The 18,993-nt window shown below is 50.6% G+C and overlaps 1 protein-coding gene across 1 annotated transcript; it reads left to right on the top strand.

The window, feature by feature from the left end:
• Nucleotides 1–313: 313 nt before the first annotated feature.
• MYO1A (myosin IA) lies at nt 314–18,480 on the top strand (the record flags this gene model as incomplete). Its single annotated transcript, XM_081083828.1, has 27 exons — nt 314–427; nt 527–642; nt 884–978; nt 1,186–1,290; nt 1,505–1,551; nt 1,690–1,753; nt 1,948–2,046; nt 3,935–4,038; nt 4,165–4,312; nt 4,729–4,847; nt 4,924–5,010; nt 6,334–6,399; nt 6,516–6,620; nt 9,017–9,079; nt 9,244–9,444; nt 9,591–9,817; nt 10,155–10,355; nt 10,514–10,610; nt 11,041–11,190; nt 11,300–11,368; nt 11,771–11,845; nt 13,938–14,072; nt 16,727–16,833; nt 17,204–17,336; nt 17,424–17,576; nt 17,737–17,864; nt 18,147–18,480. The coding sequence occupies 27 exons, from the start codon at nt 314–316 to the stop codon at nt 18,268–18,270; spliced, it is 3,132 nt and encodes a 1,043-aa protein (XP_080939954.1). The 3' UTR covers nt 18,271–18,480.
• Nucleotides 18,481–18,993: the final 513 nt, after the last annotated feature.

Genomic DNA, 18,993 nt, shown 5'->3' on the forward strand with positions numbered 1-18,993 from the left:
GCACAATTGTGCTTCCCCAGGTGCTACCTGTGATGTCTTCCTTACCCTGGTGATCAGAGGCAGGTGGTCCTGTCCCATCTCTGCCCTGTCCCCACCAACCCTGACCCTGGGGCAGAGGATCCCCCACCTCCCCCCACAGTTAACGTGGGCTAGTCTAGAGGCCTCTCCCAGGTCAGGGACTCTCTCTAGGGGCTGGAACTGGGGGCAGAAGGCTCTCCTCGGCCCTTCTGCCTTCTTCCTCTCAGGTATGGGTCTCTAACGCTGAGCAGATACCAATAAACCACCCCCTGACCCCCAGGACCAGCTCCTCAACATGACTCTCCTGGAAGGTTCCATAGGGGTGGAGGATCTCGTGCTCCTGGAACCCCTGGAGGAAGAGTCTATGCTCAAGAACCTCCAGCTACGCTATGAGAACAAGGAGATTTATGTGAGTGCATGCGGGTGCCCCTGACGGTGGTGGCCAGAGAGTCCACATGCCCCCATTCCTCCCCCCACTCCTTTCCTTCACCTTCTTCCCCGGCTGCAGACCTACATTGGGAACGTGTTGGTTTCCGTGAATCCCTACCAACAGCTGCCCATCTATGGCCCAGAGTTCATTGCCAAATACCAGGAATGTACCTTCTATGAGCTGAAGCCCCATATGTGAGTAGAGAGACCAAGGGAAGGTGATGATGATCCTGATGAGGAGACATCCTAATGTCTTCTCTCTTTTCTCCTGGAGGAGATCTCTAGCTGCCCTCTGGCCCTGGCCCTCTGGAGCCCCCTTCCTAGCCTGTCACTTCCTTAGAATTAGAGGGTGGATGACGTGGAGGCTGGGGATTGAATGTGGTGTCTTGCACTGACCCCACATTAGCCATTACCTACTCCCCCCCCCCCCCCCAAGCTATGCATTGGCAAACGTGGCGTACCAGTCACTGAAGTTCCGGGACCGAGACCAGTGCATCCTCATCACCGGGGAGAGTGGAGCCGGGAAGACGGGTGAGGCGCCTGCTGGGGAGAGCTGTGGGATCACCTCTGGAACTAATCCTTCATCTCTCCCAGCCAGGTCTAGCCCTGCCCCTGTGCCGCCCATCCCCCACCCCCAAATTCCCTCTTGGTTTTCCTGACTCTGAAGGCTCAGGTGCTGGGATGAGGGAAGTTACGGAGGGTGGTGTGGAGATCCACGTGAGGGTTTCTCTTGCACAGAGGCTAGTAAGCTGGTGATGTCTTACGTGGCGGCCGTCTGCGGGAAAGGGGAAGAGGTGAACTCTGTGAAGGAGCAGCTGCTTCAGTCAAACCCAGTGCTGGAGGGTGAGAATGCCGGCTCTGCCCTCTGTCCCCCTCACCCGGCCAACCCCAGAGTCATCAGCCCTAGTCACCTTCCCGTTGTTCCAAAACCGCCGTCCTCGTTTAGCCTGAAAAATCTGAAATTGGCACAATGACTGGAAGACCTTCCTCCTTTTCCTTCTCGAGAGTCCCTCTTCTCCCCTCCGCCACCTCACGGCCCCTCTCCTCATCTCCGCAGCTTTTGGCAATGCCAAGACCATCCGCAACAACAACTCCTCTCGATTTGTGAGTGAACGTCGCAGTCTGGGAGGAGAGGGTGTGGAGGCTTGAGAGGGAAGAATGTGCCACAAACCCTTCCTGGACAGGGTGGTGACAAGAGAAGGAAGCAAAGTCTGTCTCCCTCTCTCTCTCTGGTCCCTGAAGGGAAAGTACATGGATATTGAGTTTGACTTCAAGGGATCCCCCCTCGGTGGCGTCATCACAAACTGTACGTGTCTCCCCATTCCGCTTACCGCCTCTCTCCCACCCGCCCCACGGTGTCCCTTTCTGCTAATCTGCTGCTGTGGGTAGAAGGAATATTAGACTTCCCAACCACAAGGGATGTCAGGGGTGAGGGCAGAATTAGAGGGAAGCGGAGTACCTCCCAGATCTGCAAAACATTCTTTTCTAATTTTCTGCCAGATCTGCTGGAGAAATCCCGCGTGGTGAAGCAGCTCAAAGGAGAAAGGAACTTCCACATCTTCTATCAGCTACTGGCTGGAGCAGATGCACAGCTGCTGAGTATGTGCCTGCCCCGAACATCCCCAGCCGCCACCAGTCCCCTCTGGGCACCCGCAGCCTCTTTCCTTGAGCCCCTCAGATTCCTCCTTCCGCATTCCTCATCTGATCTCACCCACCATTGTTGGGAACAAATCCCGTGACCTCTGTGGGGTTTTATTACTAGGAATATGCTCTGTTGCCTCTTCACTGCTTGTATTCCTCTGTCCTGCCGGAGGTCCTCTTTCCCCGAGCTGGCTTCAAAAATGGAACTCGCATTTCCATCTACTGTCCTTTCCTATCTTCAACTGAAGGGATGTTACTGATAGTTCAGCAGGAAATTCAGCAGGACGTTGAACCTTCACTGAGCTTCCACTGAAGTTGTCCTTGGTCTACATCTGTTTCACCCAGGACCCTGTCCTTGATTCCCTCTTCTTAGATAGTTCCACCTAGGTTCCATTCATTCATTCATTCATTCATTCATTCATCAGACAGCTCTTGAACACCTACTATGATCGAACACTGTGCTAGGGGTATAGAATTGAGTAAGACATGGATCCTGTCCCTGAAGAACTTAGTCTCCTGGGGATGGTAGATGTGTGAACAGATACACTGCACTACAGTGTGGTCAGTGCCAATAGGCCTGTGCAGATGCACTTAGGAGCAGAAGGCACAGGGCAAGCTGCCTTGTCCTGAGGAAGAGCCCATCCCAGCTTGAATGTTGTACTGGCATCAATACAGGGTCCAGTGACACTAAAGGTCCTGCTAGTCCACCCTCTAGCTGAGAGCTCTGTGGTATCTGCTCCCTTTGGTTTCCGGTTATTCTGTGCTGGTCTTGTACCTATTTCCTTTTTCCCCCTGGCAGATCTATGGTTCAGGTGCCCCTACAGGTCTCATCTCCCTCCTGGCTTAATAGTCTTGGTTGTGTTCCATTTGTCTGAATCACAGGCACCAGTGTCTTGTTCTGGTTCTGTCACTCATTGGTTTAAATTGAGTCCAAGCGGGCCCTCCCCAGTGTCATCACCCCAGGCCTTTCTGACTCATTCTGTGTTCAGATGTTCCGCTTTAATACGCTTTGGTTTCACAGTTGTGTCTTGGGAGAAGCTGCCATTAAATTCTAGTTTGAGAGATACTCACTGAATCTCAGATCATTTGAATAACAGATCACTGATATCCCTAAAGTTCCATGACTAACCCACTCCTTCCCATCTCTGGTAAATAGCTTTGACCATGCCCTTGATTCATTTATGAAAAAGAAAAAAGTTCCTGCATGCCAGCTAGGTATTCAGATTATGAAGGTGAAAAACATAGTCCCAACACACAAGTTTATTTATGGAAGAGAGAGAAAGAAAACGTAACTTAGTCCACGTGATAGGGGTTGGGATAGAGACTCACCACGGGGGACACAGAGAGCCATTTGACTCAGCCTCACAACATCAGAGAGACCTTCCGGAGAGGGATCAGGGTTGGGGAACATAGTACCTGACGCTCTGTCAGTGCTTCGTGAACAATGAATGCACCAGCAGGGATGAGTGGGAGGTGTGTACTTACCCTTCCTTCCTTACCTTCGTCCTCAGAGTCACTGAGACCAGAGCAGTGTAGAGGATTGGTTTGTTTGTTTTTATTGTTCAGAACCCTGAGGATGGGGAGAAGAGTAAAATGAAGCTTTTCTTTCATAAAATTTGGGAGAAAACCCTAATAATTACAAACACCTAAACCCTGAATACCCCTTAAAAGTTTAGTCTATTATAGGAATTGATGATCCCAAAATAAAGGAGGCAAGGGAAGAAACTAAAAAAAAAAAAAAAGGCTTCTTTGAGTAATGGAATGAACTCACCTAGGGCTTGGGCTGTGAGGGCCAAGGCTGGAGAGGCTGTGTCCTAACCCTGTCCCCTCACACCGGCCCTCCCAGCGGCGCTGAAGCTGGAGCCGGATACAGGTGGCTATGCCTATCTGAACCGAGAAGTGTCCAGAGTGGATGGCATGGACGACGCCTCCAACTTCAAGTCTGTGCAGGTAGGTGCCCAGGATGGGGTAGGCTTGTGCTCTTAGGCCATCCCCTGAGCCCAGGCTCTGGCTTTGAGGAGGGAGGCATTGGACTGGCACCACAGTTCAACTTCTGACTTCTGCTTGCTCCCTAAGAGTGCAATGACTGTGATTGGGTTCTCCGAGGAGGAGATTCGATGGGTGCTAGAGGTGACAGCCCTGGTGCTGAAGCTGGGGAATGTGAAGCTGTCAGACGAATTCCAGGCCAATGGGATACCAGCAAGTGGCATCTCTGATACGAGAGGTCTGCACCCCCTGCTGAAGTCCCACCCAGCTTCCCGAATCTCCTGCTGTTCTTCCACCATCTCTAGTCTCACTAACTTCACTCTGATTTAGTCCCACCCAGCCTGCTCCTGAGTTCTTCCCCAAACGTACTCATTGAGGCACATTGGAATGAGGTTTTGAAGTTTGGTAGACATAGGTTCTGAGACCTTTCCGAGTCTCACCTATTTCAGGAGATTCTCATATTAAAGTAGATAATGCATGAAAAGTGCCCAGATCTCCCCTTCCTCCTCCTCCCCAGACCTTCCTCAAGGCCATGTTCTGAACTGGCTGCCAGGGCTGCTCCAGCAGTCTCCCAGCAGCTTCACTTATCTGCTTCCTCCCTCCCCTGGGAGAAAGCCCTCTCTCAGGCCATGTTGTATCTCCTCATCACCCCAGGTGTTCGGGAGATTGGGGAATTGATGCGTTTGGATTCAAAGGAACTAGAGAGAGCTTTGTGCTCAAGGACCATGGCAACTGCTAAAGAAAAGGTGGTCACTGCACTGAACGTTGTTCAGGTAAGGGGCCTATGGGAGGCTGATTCTGAGCCTGTTCTGTGGCTGCCACACTGACCAGCCTGGCCTTGCCCTGTAGGCTCAGTATGCCCGGGATGCTCTGGCTAAGAACATCTACAGCCGTCTCTTCAACTGGATAGTGAATCGAATCAATGAGAGTATCAAGGTGAGAGATCGCCCTCTTCCCTCAACACTCTCCTGCCCCGGTCACCAGCCCGATACCGTGGGTTCTGGGACGGACAGTCAGGACAACGAGGAAAAGTGTACAGTGTCTTCCAGTAGTGTGTGATTGTGGAAACGTCACTGGTTTTTGACTATCTGGATAGACTGCTTTCCAGTGTGTGGCCTTTCAATTTCACAAAGATTCTGAGCCTCAGTTTCCTGATTTGGAAAATGGGACCTTAATGCCTTCCTGCTTCACAGGTTTAGTGAGGATGAGATAAAATTGTAAACATGGTTACCATAGCCAACAGTTTGACTCCTAGGTATATATCCAAGCAAACTGAAAAGAGATATATATGAATGTTCATAGAGGCATTATTCTTAATAACCAAAAAGTGGAAACAACCCAAATGTCCATCAACTGATGAATGAATAAATAAATACAATGTGGTATATTTATACAATGGGATATTATTTGGCCATGAAAAGGAATGACATACTGGTACATATTCAACATGGATGGACCTTGAAAACATGTTGAGTGAAAGAAGCCAGACATAAAACGCCACATTTTGAATGACTCCATCTATATGAAATGCCCAGAATAGGCAAACCCATAGACATGGGAAGTAAATCAGTGGTTATCAGGGACTGAGGGTATGAGGGAGGACTGGGGAGTGGCTGCTAATGGTATGGGTACAAGATTTCTTTTGGGGGATGATGAATGCTCTGGACTTAGGTAGTGGTGATGGTTGTACACTTTCTGAATATATGTTAAAAGCCCACCAACTTGTATACCTTTAAAGGGTAAATTCTCTGGTATGTGAATTAAATAAAAATAGAACTATTATTTAAAGATTATGTACATGAAAGTGCCATCAATTTAGAAGCTATTACTGCAGGGTAGTGGGGTAAAATGGGATTTGACTCTAGGTTTGGTAAATGCTTAGCTCTTTTGAAATTTGATATTTTAAATCAGTAAAATGGGAATAATCACTCATTTTAGGTTTATGATATGATTAATGAAATAAGAATATAGATTTTTAAATAAAATGCTCAACAAATTAAAAGGTAGTTATTTTCCTGAGAGGATTTCAATGTCTTTCTACCTCACACCATGGGAGCACTGTCCTGGTATCTATTTGCATCTTCCCTTTCCACCCTCTTTGCTTGTCCTCCAGCATATAGAAGAGAAAGGAGAATAAAATCACAATTCCTGTCAGGCTTGGTCAAGCTCACCCGAGCTCTGTTTGCCCCTTGCTCCAATCCATCATCACATCCACTGTAGAAGGGCCTGTCCTCAGACTTATCTTTTCCTCCTCTTCAGGTGGGCACTGGGGAGAAGAAGAAGGTAATGGGGGTCCTGGATATCTATGGCTTTGAAATATTAGAGGTAAGACAACTTCGCCCAACCACGGAACCCGGGGATGTGAGAGAGGGAGGTCGGGTTGGGAGGAAGGAAGTATCTTGGGCTGAGCTGGTCTCTCTAATCTGCGTGCCTTCCCTTAGGACAATAGCTTTGAGCAGTTTGTGATCAACTACTGCAATGAGAAGCTACAGCAGGTGTTCATAGAGCTAACACTGAAAGAGGAGCAAGAGGAATACACGAGAGAGGTAAACTAAGCCTTCTCCCCACCTCCTCTCTCTTAAATGACTTCTAGGCACGTGCCAGACTTTTCTTTCTCCTTGATCACAATTTCCTCTCAATTGTTCCCTCGTGGGGACACAGAGGACAAAAAGTTTGCCCTGCACAGCTGAACATTCCAGCATTACCAAGAAGCCCTCATTTTCTGCTCCCATCCCCCCCAGCTCCCCATACTCCAGGCCAGGCCAGGAAGGGCGGTGGCTTGATAGAAGGGTGTATGTGTTGGGGGGCGGGGGGAGTCATGACAAGAGTGAAGTGACAGCTGTGCTTGGCCTATGGCATACCGTGAGCCACATTTAGAAGGGACGTTTCCCCTGGGCTTGGCACCCAACCACATCCACTTTCTGTGCTCTTCTCTGACTCCCCAGAATCCTTTGTCTCCTCCAGGCTCTGATGTTGCCTTCCCCTCTTGTAGCATGCTGACCCCAGACTTTCTCACCAGAAGTGCCCGTGGCTCAGGATTTCCACACTCCTGCCCCTGTTCAGCGGGTCTCTAGGTCTAGGTGTCAGACAGCCTCCGACTGAGCTAATTCCCTCCAAAGTGTGAATGCCCAGTCTCACTCATCAAAATCCTCCCAGGGATGCTCCCTGTGAGCTCTCAGGAATCTGTTGTGGCAGAACTTCAGGCACTGTGATAACAATGTACGGAGAAGCTTTTAAAAGTATTTGGATGTTTTTATTTAAAATTTTTTAAATTTGTATTTATTGAGTTTTAGAGAAAGGGAGCGTGAGAAGGGGGGGGTGGCTAAAGGAAGGGGGATGGGGGGGGGGGAGAGATCAATTTGTTGTTCCACTTATTTATGCATTCGTTGGTTGATTCTTGTATGTTCCCTGACCGGGGATTGAACCTGCAACCTGGAGGTATCGGGACGAGGCTCTAACCAACTGAGCTATCAGGCCAGGGCTTTAAATTTTCAAGTGATCAAATAGATAATATATTTCTGTGCTTTAAAATTCAAAAAGCTTAAAAGGTGTATAAAGAAAGGCCTCTCTCCCACCCTGTCCCCAGCCTCCTTGATTTCCTTCTCGTCTATAGGCACCTGAAGTGGGCTCCTTCCAGAGGTCTTTGATGTGTAATCACATCAAAGTTTATTCACGCAGCAGTGAATACACCCTCTTCTGCACCTTGCTTTCATCAGTTAACAAGAGATCTTTCTGTATCAGTATATTAAAGATGCTTTTTTAAAGCTACATAGGATTATAAGAATATCATAATTCATTTAATCAGTCAGGGAAGACATTTTTGGAATGAAGTGGGAGGGCAACTTAATTCCACTCTGCATTCCCTGACCACCTGTGAGGGAGGAGGGAGAGAGAAGCTTGCTCCCCAGTCACACCTGGGAATGGCCTGAACTGCTACATCTGCCCTGGGGTGGGATCAGGAGCTATCCTGCCTGCAGGCCTGATGCCCAGCAAATCCCTAAAGCACAGAAAGATTGTCTTTGGGTTTCCTGCTTCTGTACCATTCTTGCTCTTCTTTTTAAGTATACAGCCCAGCTGGTGTGGCTTAGTAGTTGAGAGTCTACCCATGAACCAGGAGGTTATGGTTCGATTCTTAGTCAGGGCTCATGCCCAGGTTTTGGGCTCAATCCCCAGTAGAGGGCATGCAGGAGGCAGCCGATCAATGATTCTCTCTCATCATTGATGTTTCTACCTCTCTTTCCCTCTCCCTTCCTCTCTCTGAAATCAATAAAAAACATGTTAAAAAATTATACAGTCCCAAAGTATCATGTGGATCCATGGTCAGCTGTGGCCCTGGATCAGCGTCCCCTGTGGACATGTTAGAGTGCAGATTCCCAGGCCCTGTCCCAGACCCGTGGAATTAGAAACCTGGGGGGCAGGGGCAGCAAATCTGCTTTAATAAGCTGTCCAGGTAGCATCGATGCACACTGAGGACAGAATCACTGATGTAGGTCTTTGAAGATGTATCCAATTAGCTTTGTTGCTTGATGATAAACTCACGTACGTGCTTTGGTTCTGTAGTTTGTTGCCAGAGTGGTGTGGCCCTTTGCTCTTCCATATACTCAAGGATCCCCACCCCCAGAGTTGGGTAATCTGTACCCAGTCTTCACCCAGCGGCTTGCACTTCCCTCTCTACCTTCAGCACCTAGAGGGCTCTCTACATGGACTCCCCCTCACGGCTGCTCTGGGTCTTCCCATGTGTCTCTGTACCCACCCCACAAATTCTCCATGAGTCTTGGAGGAAAGGGGACGCAGATAGAAACCACACCAGGGACCCCTCTGAACTGTAGGACTTTCTGAGGGTCCTTTGTGGGGTAGGTGAAAGGCAGCTGGGGTCTGGTGGGGTCTTTGGAGACTTGTCTTGGACCTGCTCCCTGTAATTTTTTCCATCTCCCCTTGCTAGGGCATACCGTGGAAAAAGGTGGACTACTTTGATAATGGCATTATCTGTAACCTTATTGAGCATGTGAGTTATCCTTCTCTTATCTTCGGGACCTTCCCCTGGATACCATCCCCCTCCCCTCACCCCACTTGGCAAGGGTGGTAAAAAGGGCAAAGGGTGAGTGGACAGAGGATCTGGACATCCTAGAGGACCAGGTCTAGGTTGGGCTGATTTGTTCCCCTGGCCAGAATCAGCGAGGTATCCTGGCCATGCTGGACGAGGAGTGCCTGCGGCCCGGGGTGGTCAGTGACTCCACTTTCCTAGCAAAGCTGAACCAGCTCTTCTCCAAGCATAGTCACTACGAGAGCAAAGTCACCCAGAACGCCCAGCGCCAGTATGACCACACCATGGGTCTCAGCTGCTTCCGCATCTGCCACTATGCGGGCAAGGTGATGTGGCGGGGCTGGAGGTCAAGGCTAGGGCCTGCGCACAGGCTGTAGGCAACAGGGAAGGAATTGGGAGGATCTGAAACTGGGAGGGCCAAGTGCTGGGATGGGGTCATGGGCTCTCCAGACCAATAGATGTCCTTCTACAGGTGACATATAACGTGAACAGCTTCATTGACAAGAATAACGACCTACTCTTCCGGGACTTGTCCCAGGCCATGTGGAAGGCCAAGCACCCACTCCTTCGGTCCTTGTTCCCTGAGGGTGATCCTAAGCAGGCATCTCTCAAACGCCCCCCAACTGCTGGGGCCCAGTTTAAGAGTTCTGTGGCCATACTCATGAAGAACCTGTATTCCAAGAACCCCAACTACATCAGGTGACGTACTGGGCACCTAGGGAAACATGCTACATACAGCCGCATGCTGCAGAGCACGTCGGGGTGGGAGGAGGTGTCTCTGGAATAAGAGTTTCAGAGGCCCTTTCCTCAGGGAAAACAGGGCCCGATGAGCTGTGAGAGCCCTGTAGCAGGGAGAGCATTAGATTGGGGTGGGGACTGTACTAGTGAGTGAAACTGGCAAGGCCAATGTGACCACTTCCTCTGAAATATTTCACCTAAGGGGAATGTATGCAGAATTGGCGTGTAGAGACCAGGATGGGTCCCACTGGCAAAGGTGAAGCTCCTGAGGCCTGGACTTTGCTCTCCCTCCCACCAGGTGTGTAAAGCCCAATGAGCAGCAGCAGCGAGGTCAGTTCTCCCGGGAGCTGGTGGCAACCCAGGCTCGGTACCTGGGACTGCTAGAGAACGTGCGTGTGCGCCGGGCCGGCTACGCCTTCCGCCAAGGGTACAGGCCCTTCCTGGACAGGTACCGATTGCTGAGCCGGAGCACGTGGCCTCGCTGGAATGGGGGAGACCGGTAAGACTCAGTGCAGGGGCACACGGTGGGAGAAGAGACAGTGAAGTCTTCTTGTTCAAGCCCTGAACTCTTCTCCCGGGGTGGAAGGGGCTGGGGGGAGGTGGAGAGGCCCCTCCCCTGGGTTGCCCCCTGGCAGCTTTTCCCTTTCGCTCTCGTAGGGAGGGGGTGGAGAAGATCCTGGGGGAGCTGAGCGCCTGCACCTCAGAGGAGGTGACCTTTGGGAAGACAAAGATCTTCATTAAAAGCCCCAAGACTGTGAGTTGGAGAGGGCACCTGTATTCGTGGGGGTGGCTGGGTGGGGAAGGGAGCTTCGATAACCTGGAATGGATAGTGGATGAGGAGGTCTCCTCTCTGCGGGGCTGTTCCTTGGGTTCCCACCCTGACTGAGAGCCCTGGAGTCAGGTGTGCTTGCAGGGCCCCCTCTGAGTGCCTCCACTTGAGGCAGGACTCCTTGTGGGTCTGGGTAATGTGTCTGAGTTTCCAAATCCTAGCATAGTAGCAGCTACAGAGTTAGAGTTCAGTAGAAGTTGTTAACAAGAATTAATACATAAGTGAATGAACTCAGAGGACCAAGGAATGATCAAGTAAAGCACTGGCTGGGAAGCCTCTGGAGCTGTGGGGTGCAGGAAGAGAGGGCGCTGTTCCCCAGGCCAGCTTCTCGGTTCTCCCTTTCACCACTCCACAGCTTTTCTACCTGGAGGAGCAGAGACGCCTTAGAATCCAGCAGCTGGCCACACTCATACAGAAGATCTACCGAGGCTGGCGCTGCCGCACCCACTACCAGCAGATGCGCAAGAGTCAGATCCTCATTTCCTCTTGGTTTCGGGGCACCATGGTACCAGTAACCCCCAAAGTCCCATCCCCTCACTCTACTAGGAGAGTGGGAAATGGGAGAGGTGGTTCAGGAGGTGGGCCTTTTCTAACAGGCCCACTGTTTCCTACAGCAAAAGAAGCGCTATGGGAAGATGAAGGCGTCAGCCTTGTTGATCCAGGCTTTTGTGAGAGGGTGGAAGGTAATGGGAAAGGGAAGAGGGTTCCCTCTCCACATGTGGTTCCTTTTGAATTGTCCCGGTTGCTGGGGGGACGGAGGAGCAGGAAGCATGTCCTACTTGAACCTCGGCCATACCTCTGTGCGATGGCGTGTCTGTGTCTGGGTATTTCTGGGCCTGCTCCGTGTGTGTCTGGGCGTGTGGCTGCATGCTGGGGGATTTGTACATATGTGTGGCTCCGCCTTCTGCTTTGAGTGTCCCCCTCATTGCCAACTTGTCTAACTACTCTCTCCAGCTGTAGCCTCAGCTCTCTAGTTTACTCTTGTTCTTGGTGTGGTTGAAAGAGTAGAACCTCTTCTAGGTTTTGCTCTGTGTTCTAGGTTTAACTATCTTGATTCTGGCTCCTTTCTTGTATGTCCCTGCCAGGCCCGCAAGGATTATCGAAAATACTTCCGGTCAGGGGCTGCTCTCACCTTGTCAAGTTTCATCTACAAGAGCCTAGTAAGTGGTGGGTGTTGAGGGTGGGAGTGGGCGGTTTGAGGATGGAGGGATCTGAGTTAGTGAAGTCCTCATCTAAACCCAGCAGCTCCTGAGGTGATATTTAGCAGATGCCTGATAATATACAGGTGAGAGAAGAGGTGGAAGAAGAAGAAAGAAAGAAATAATAAAAGAACGAGAAAAAAAGAAGAAAAAAAAAGAAAGAATGAAAGATGGAAGAGGGGCAAGTCATGAGATAAGAGCAAAGCCAGATTACAAGTCTCAGGAATGCAGTTATGCAGTAAGAGAGCAGACACGGTGGAGCCAGCTGAGGAGAGAGGAGGCAGAGGAGGCCAGGAAAATGGAGCTTCCCTGAAGAGGGGGAGGAGGACAGGACGAATGTTCAGGGAGGCAACGGAGAGCCTCAGAACCCCTATTCCTCCAAAAATCAAATCAGTGATCTAGGAAGTTCTGCCTTTCTGGCAGTTCCAATGTCCCACAGCACTCTGCCTCAGACCTCTGCTCTTCCCCCTGCCCTCTGGCCTTCCCCAAGGTCTCCCGGGCATGCTGCTCCCTCCCTGTCTGGTTTCCCTCTGACTTGTCTCAACAGCACCACTGCTTTCTACCCCTTCTCTGTCCCTGTTTTCCTCTCGCTGGAAACTGCCCATAGTCTGAATGTCCAGGCCTGGTCCTGGCTTCTTCCTGCCCACTCTGACCTGAGTCCTCCAGAATTAAGATCCTTCCTGAGGCTTAATTTCAGACTCAACTGCTATAGTTTCAGAGAAGATAGAAGGAAAATATAATTTTCAAAATAAGAAAATGTATTAAATTTTTAAAAAATCTTAAGTCTGGCCCTAGCTGGTTTGGCTCAGTGGATAGAGCATTGGCCTGCCGACTGAAGGGTCCCGGGTTTGATTCTGGTCAAGGGCACAGCCCCGGGTTGCTGCTGGCTTAATCCCCAGTAGGGGTCCTGCAGCAGGCAGCCAGTCGATGGTTCTCTCTCATCATTGATGTTTCTATCTCTCTCTCTCTCTTTCCCTTCCTCTCTGAAATCAATAAAAATATATTTAAAAAGCCCTAGCCAGATTGGTTCAATGGATAGAGTGTCTACCTGGGGATTGAAGGGTCCCAGGTTCAATTCCCATCAAGGGCACATGCCCGGTTGTGGGCTCGATCCCCAGTGGGAGGCGTGCAGGAGGCAGCCAGTCTATGATTCTCTCTCATCATTGCTGTTTCTATCTCTCCCTTCCTCTCTGAAATCAATAAAAATATATTTTAAAAAATATTAAGTCAGATTATGTCACTCTTCCCCTTTAAACCCTCTAGTGGTGTTCTATTTCACTCCAAATGAAGGCCCGTGTCCTCACTACAGCCAACAAGGCCCGTCAGGATCTGTCCTTGACCAACCATCTCTCTGATCTTCTCTCCTTTTACTGAATTTAATTCAGTCACATTGGCTTTCTTTCTGTTTCTGGAATATACTACCACTCATTCCTGTCTTGGGCCTGCTTTTTTTGCATCATGGCATACGTAATGAACTGGCATTACATTATATGTGTTTATTTGCTGTGAGAGGCCTCCTTCCCCACCCCCAGTAGAGTGTCACCTCAGGGAGAATAAAGACTTTGCTGTGTTCACTGCTGTGTCTCCATATCTAGAACAGTGCCAGGCACAGAGCAGACACTCAATAAATGTTGAATGGGGGGAAAACTCAAGACCTGGAGACTCACTCCCGAGGACTCACTGTCTAGAGAGATTTCCATACAAGTAACAGTACAAAAACAGAAGTATAGACAGAGTGCTAGGGGGCTCCAAAGAAAGGAGGGCTCCCCCGGGCCAGGGGACCGGGAGGTTTGAACGGCATCTGAAAGGATGGGTAGAATCTGGGCTGGCAGTGTTGAGCGGAGAGCAGCATGAGCTAAGGCACAGAGCGGTAATGTGTGGGCTGGGCAAAGGGCGCGGCAAGGCGTCCTCTCTGGTTGGTGTGCTGGGGTCATGCAGGGGACCTGTGATGAAGTGGGCTCTAAGAAAAGTACCTGAATGCCAAGTTGAGGTGTTGCCTGTCCGGGGCCTGTCTTCTCATCATTGCACTTTCAATTCCCCTCTTCCAATCCAGGCACAGAAATTCCTACTGGGGCTGAAGAACAACTTGCCATCTACCAGTATCTTGGACAAGAAGTGGCCAGCAGCCCCTTATAAGTGCTTCACCACAGCCAATCAGGAGCTGCAGCGGCTCTACCACCAGTGGAAGGTGAGTGGGGGCCCAGGCACCTCTCTTCTCATTTGTCTTTTTTATTTTCTCCCTCTGATTTTTCTCTTCTTCCCTCTTCCACTCCTTTTCTCTTAAAAAAAAAAAAAATTGTGGCCCAGCCAGTGTGGTTCAGTGGTTGAGCTTCAAACTATGCACCAGGAGGTTACAGTTTGATTCCCAGTCAGGGCACATGCCCGGATTGTGGGCTTGATCCCCAGTAAGGGGTGTGCAGGAAGCAGCCGATCCATGATTCTCTCTCATCATTGATGTTTCTATCTCCCTTTCCTCTCCTCTCTGAAATCAATAAAAATATATATTTTAGCCCTAACCGGTTTGGCTCAGTGGATAGAGCGTCGGCCTGCAGACTGAGGGGTCCCAGGTTCGATTCCGGTCAAGGGCATGTACCTTGGTTGCGGGCACATCCCCAGTAGGGGGTGTGCAGGAGGCAGCTGATGGATGTTTCTCTCTCATCGAGGTTTCTAATTCTCCATCCCTCTCCCTTCCTCTCTGTAAAAAAATTAATAAAATATATTTAAATATATATATATATATATTTATATATTTTAAAAATTGTGGTAGCCCTGGCTGGTGTGGCTCAGTTTGTTGAGCATCACCCAGTGCACTGAAAAGTCACTGGTTTGATCTTTGGTCAGGGCACATATTCAGGTTGCAGGCTCCATTCCCAGTCAGGGTGCATGTGGGAGGCAGCAGATTGATGTTTCTCTCTCACATCGATGTTTCTTTCTCTCTCCCTCTCCCTCTCCCTTCCTCTCTAAAATCAATAAAAACATATTTTTAAAAAATGTGGTAAAATATGCATAACAAAACTTACCGTTTTAATCATTTTGAAGTATACAGTTTGGTGGTATTTGAGCACATTCACACTGTTGTGCAGTCATCACCACCATCCATCTCCTTACTATTTTCATCATCCCAACTGAAACTCTGTACTGAGTTAGCAATAACTCCCTGTTTCACCCTCCCCCAGCCTACTCTAGGAATTTGACTAGAGTCATACGATGCTTAATGGGAATACGTTCTGAGAAGTGCATCATTAGGCGATTTTGTTGTGCAGACATCATAGAGTGCACTGACACAAACCTCAGTGGAATAGCCTACTGCATACCCAGGCTATATGGTATAGCCTATTGTTCCCAGGCTACAGTCCGTACAGCATGTTACTGCACAAAACATGAGGTTAAATCAGGCACAGGAGAAAATGATGCAATCAAGAGACGCAATGAACATGAGATGTATGAGACTGCTGCTGTTGTAATGTGGCATACTGTTCATAGCAAACTTTTAAAAAATACATATTTTTATTGATTTCAGAGAGGAAGGGAGAGGGGGAGAGAGAGAGAACATCAATGATGAGAGATAATCATGGATTGGCTGCCTCCTGCACACCCCCTACTGGGGATCATGCCTGCAACCCAGGCATGTGCCCTTGACTGGAATCAAACCCGGGACCCTTCAGTCGGCAGGCCGATGCTTTATCCACTGAGCCAAACTGGCTAGGCTAGCAAACTTTTTAAATGTAAGTAGAGTGTTCTCTAAAATAGCAATAAAAAGTATAATATAGTAAATACATAAACCAATAACATAGTCATTTATTACCATTATCAAGTTAATGTACATAGTTGTATGTGCTATACTTTTATACAACTGACAGTGCAGTAGGTTTGTTCACACTAGCATCACCACAAACACATGAGTAATACATGTGCTATGATGTTACCATGGCTACATTGTCACAAGGTGATAGGAATTTTTCAGCTTCATTATAATCTTATAGAGGCCTGGTGTATGAAAATCCGTGCACTCAGAGGGGGTCCCTCACCCTTGCCTGTGCCCTCTCGCAGTCCAGGACCCTTCAAGGGATGTCCACCTGCCAGCTTAGGCCTACTCCCCGGGGGATCGGGCCTAAGCTGGCAGTCAGACATCCCTCTGGCAGCTCAGGAGCCCTCAAGGGAGGTCTGACTGCGGCTCCCCGGGGGAGTGGGCCTAAGCCGCAGTCAGACCTCCGTAGCGCTGCTGTGGAGGCCGGAGAGGCTCCCACCACCACCAATACGCTCGCAGCCATTAGCCCAGCATGTGGCTGAGCGGAGCTCCCCCTGTGGGAGCGCACTGACCACCAGCCCTCTGGTGGTCAGTGTGTATCAGAGCGACCGGTTGTTCTGCTATTAGGGTCAATTTGCATATTACCCTTTTATTGTATAAGATAGGACCACCATGGCACATGCAGTTTGTCATTGACTGAAATGTCACTATGTGGCATCTGACTGTATTTTAAGTACCTCATATAAGTGGACTCATACAATATTTGTCCTTTTGTGTCTGGCTTATTTCACTTGGCACAGTGTTCTATTCAGGACATGCTTATTGAGCACCTTGTCTGGGACTGGGCCTGTGCTGGGCATACAGCCCTCAGTGGGTTTATATTTTATTATTTCCACCCCCTCCCCAGCATCCCTCAGTCCTCCCCAGTGCATCTCCAGCCTCTGCCCTCTCTGAAGTGTCTAGTGCCTGATCTTTTCCCTCTGTCCTCTTCTCCAGTGTCTGCCCCTCTCCTTCCACATCTCAGTGTCCCTCCCTCCCTTCCCAGCCCTGCCCCCTTCCTCCTGATCATAGCTTCTGCTCCGACCCACTCACAGTGCAAGAAGTTCCGGGACCAGCTGTCCCCAAAGCAGGTAGAGGTCCTGAGGGAGAAGCTCTGTGCCAGCGAGCTGTTCAAGGGCAAGAAGGCTGCATACCCCCCGAGGTGAGAGCCTCTCAGACCCTGCAGTCAGTTTCATCAAGCGCAGGTGGACAGAGCAATGGGTCTCAAACTCCAGGGTGCACCCACATCACCAGGCAAGCTTGATAACACCCACATGCCACCCCCACCCACTCAGTTTCTGATTCTGCAGGTCTGGGTGGGGGCCTAAGAATTTGCCTTTCTGACAGGTTGCCAGGGGATACGGATGTTGGTCCTGGACCCTGCTCTGAGGATCCCTGAGATAGAGGATTGGTGGTGGATGGGGGAAGGGGCTCTGGAGGTCTAAGATGGGAATGCAGTGCGGGGAGGTGCAGGGCCCGGGAGTCCGTGCCAAGGGCTTTGTCTCCACTGCATGCTTCTTGTGTGTCTTCAGTGTTCCCGTTCCCTTCCGTGGTGACTACATTGGGCTGCGAGGGAACCCCAAGCTGCAGAAGCTGACGGGCAGGGAGGAAGGGCCCGTTCTGATGGCGGAGACTGTGAGGAAGGTCAATCGTGGCAACGGCAAGGTGAAGGCCGCGCCCGGAATGCCGCCCCACAGCTGGAAGGGTGGGGGCTGCCCCCATCTCCCTCACCCTTTCCTGTTCTGTCCCTAGACTTCCTCTCGAATTCTACTCCTGACCAAGGGGCATGTGATTCTCACAGACTCCAAGAAGACCCAGGCCAAAACTGTCATTGGGCTGGAAAGTGTGGCCGGGGTGTCAGTCACCAGCTTCCAGGATGGGCTTTTTTGCTTGCATCTGAGTGAGGTATCAGCTGGGTGGGGCAGGGCCTCATACCGGAGAAGGGAGTGGGTCTGATGGGCTGGGGTGGGCTGGAGGTGATGGGCCCCCACCTCTTCCTCTGGGCCTTCGATGTCTCCTGAGGAGAAAAAGTGAATCCCTTCTCTGCTGTTTTTTCCTTCCTAAGATATCATCAGTGGGATCCAAGGGGGACTTCCTGTTGGTCAGCGAGCATGTGGTGGAACTGCTGACCAAAATGTACCGAGCTGTGCTGGACACCACGCAGAGGCAGCTTCCAGTCACCGTGGCTGAGCAGTAAGGCCCTGAGCTGGGCTGAGGGGCAGAGTGGCAGATGGCGAAGCTGTTGGTCATTGTGACCAGGAAAGTCATAGGGTCAGAAAGGGAAGCAGCTGTGTCAGGGCAGGGCATGGAGGAGCGTCTTCGTCTCCCACCCAGGTTCTCTGGAGTCCTGAGTTTTCTGACCTGGGCTGGGGGAGGGGGTGTATTTGCCTCAAGAAGGGAAGGGGGAACCATCATAAAAATATGGGCCTAGAGGATGAGGGCACGAGCCCTGCCTTTTGTCTCTTCCCCCTCCAGGTTCTCAGTGAAGTTCAAGGAGAGCAATGTGACTGTCAAGGTCACCCAGGGGCCGACGGGTAATGGGAATGGCAAGCTCAGCTGCAAGAAGAAGGGGAGTCATGGCCTGGAAGTGACTGTATAGTGAGGAGGCGGCAGGTTCTCCCTCCTGGACCAGCCCCACCCACCCACCTTTGTGGGAGGAGCTCATCCTCAACCCTCTGGTCAGGGGTGGTGCTCGGAGCCTGAAGAACCCTTGGAGAGGACCTTTCTTCTCCCAGACCATCCCAGTCCTTCCTCCAAACTTCCTCCCACCCTCAGCCTCTCTGCCCACTAATAAAACAAGTGACTTCGCAAAGCGTGGGTGAGTTGCTGTTCCCATCTTCTCACTGGCGTGTACTGAGATCCCCCCTCCCATGCCCCTCCCCTTCCTCAAGCTCCTTGGAGCAGCTAATGCAGATAATAAGAATGGAAAAGAAGGGAATTGTCTCTGGGTCCTTGACCGGCTGAGCTCTGGGTGTCTGGGTGGGGAGGCTGGAGAACCTGGGGGAGGGGGGGTGAGGTCCCAGGTGGCCAGTGGCCGATTCATTAAGAATGTCCCTGGTGGGAAGATGTGAAGATCCCTGTCTTGGCGAAAACTGGGATCCTTTGGAGATTCAGGCCCCAGAATGGAGGGCTCGTATGAGCTGGGGAACGCAGGGCCCCTGTACCCAGGAGCTCCAGACCCCTCCATCCCCAAGCTCGGCACTGGCTCATCACACCTGCCCCACTCTGGCACCCCCTTCCTCTCCAAACACCAGAAATGCCAGGCTGCTGCCAACAGTTGTCTTGCTAATCAGTGTCCACAGCTGGGGCCTCAGCTGGTGGC

The sequence above is a fragment of the Myotis nattereri genome (assembly GCF_964212035.1).
Source record: "Myotis nattereri genome assembly, chromosome: 2".
Lineage (NCBI taxonomy): Eukaryota > Metazoa > Chordata > Mammalia > Chiroptera > Vespertilionidae > Myotis > Myotis nattereri.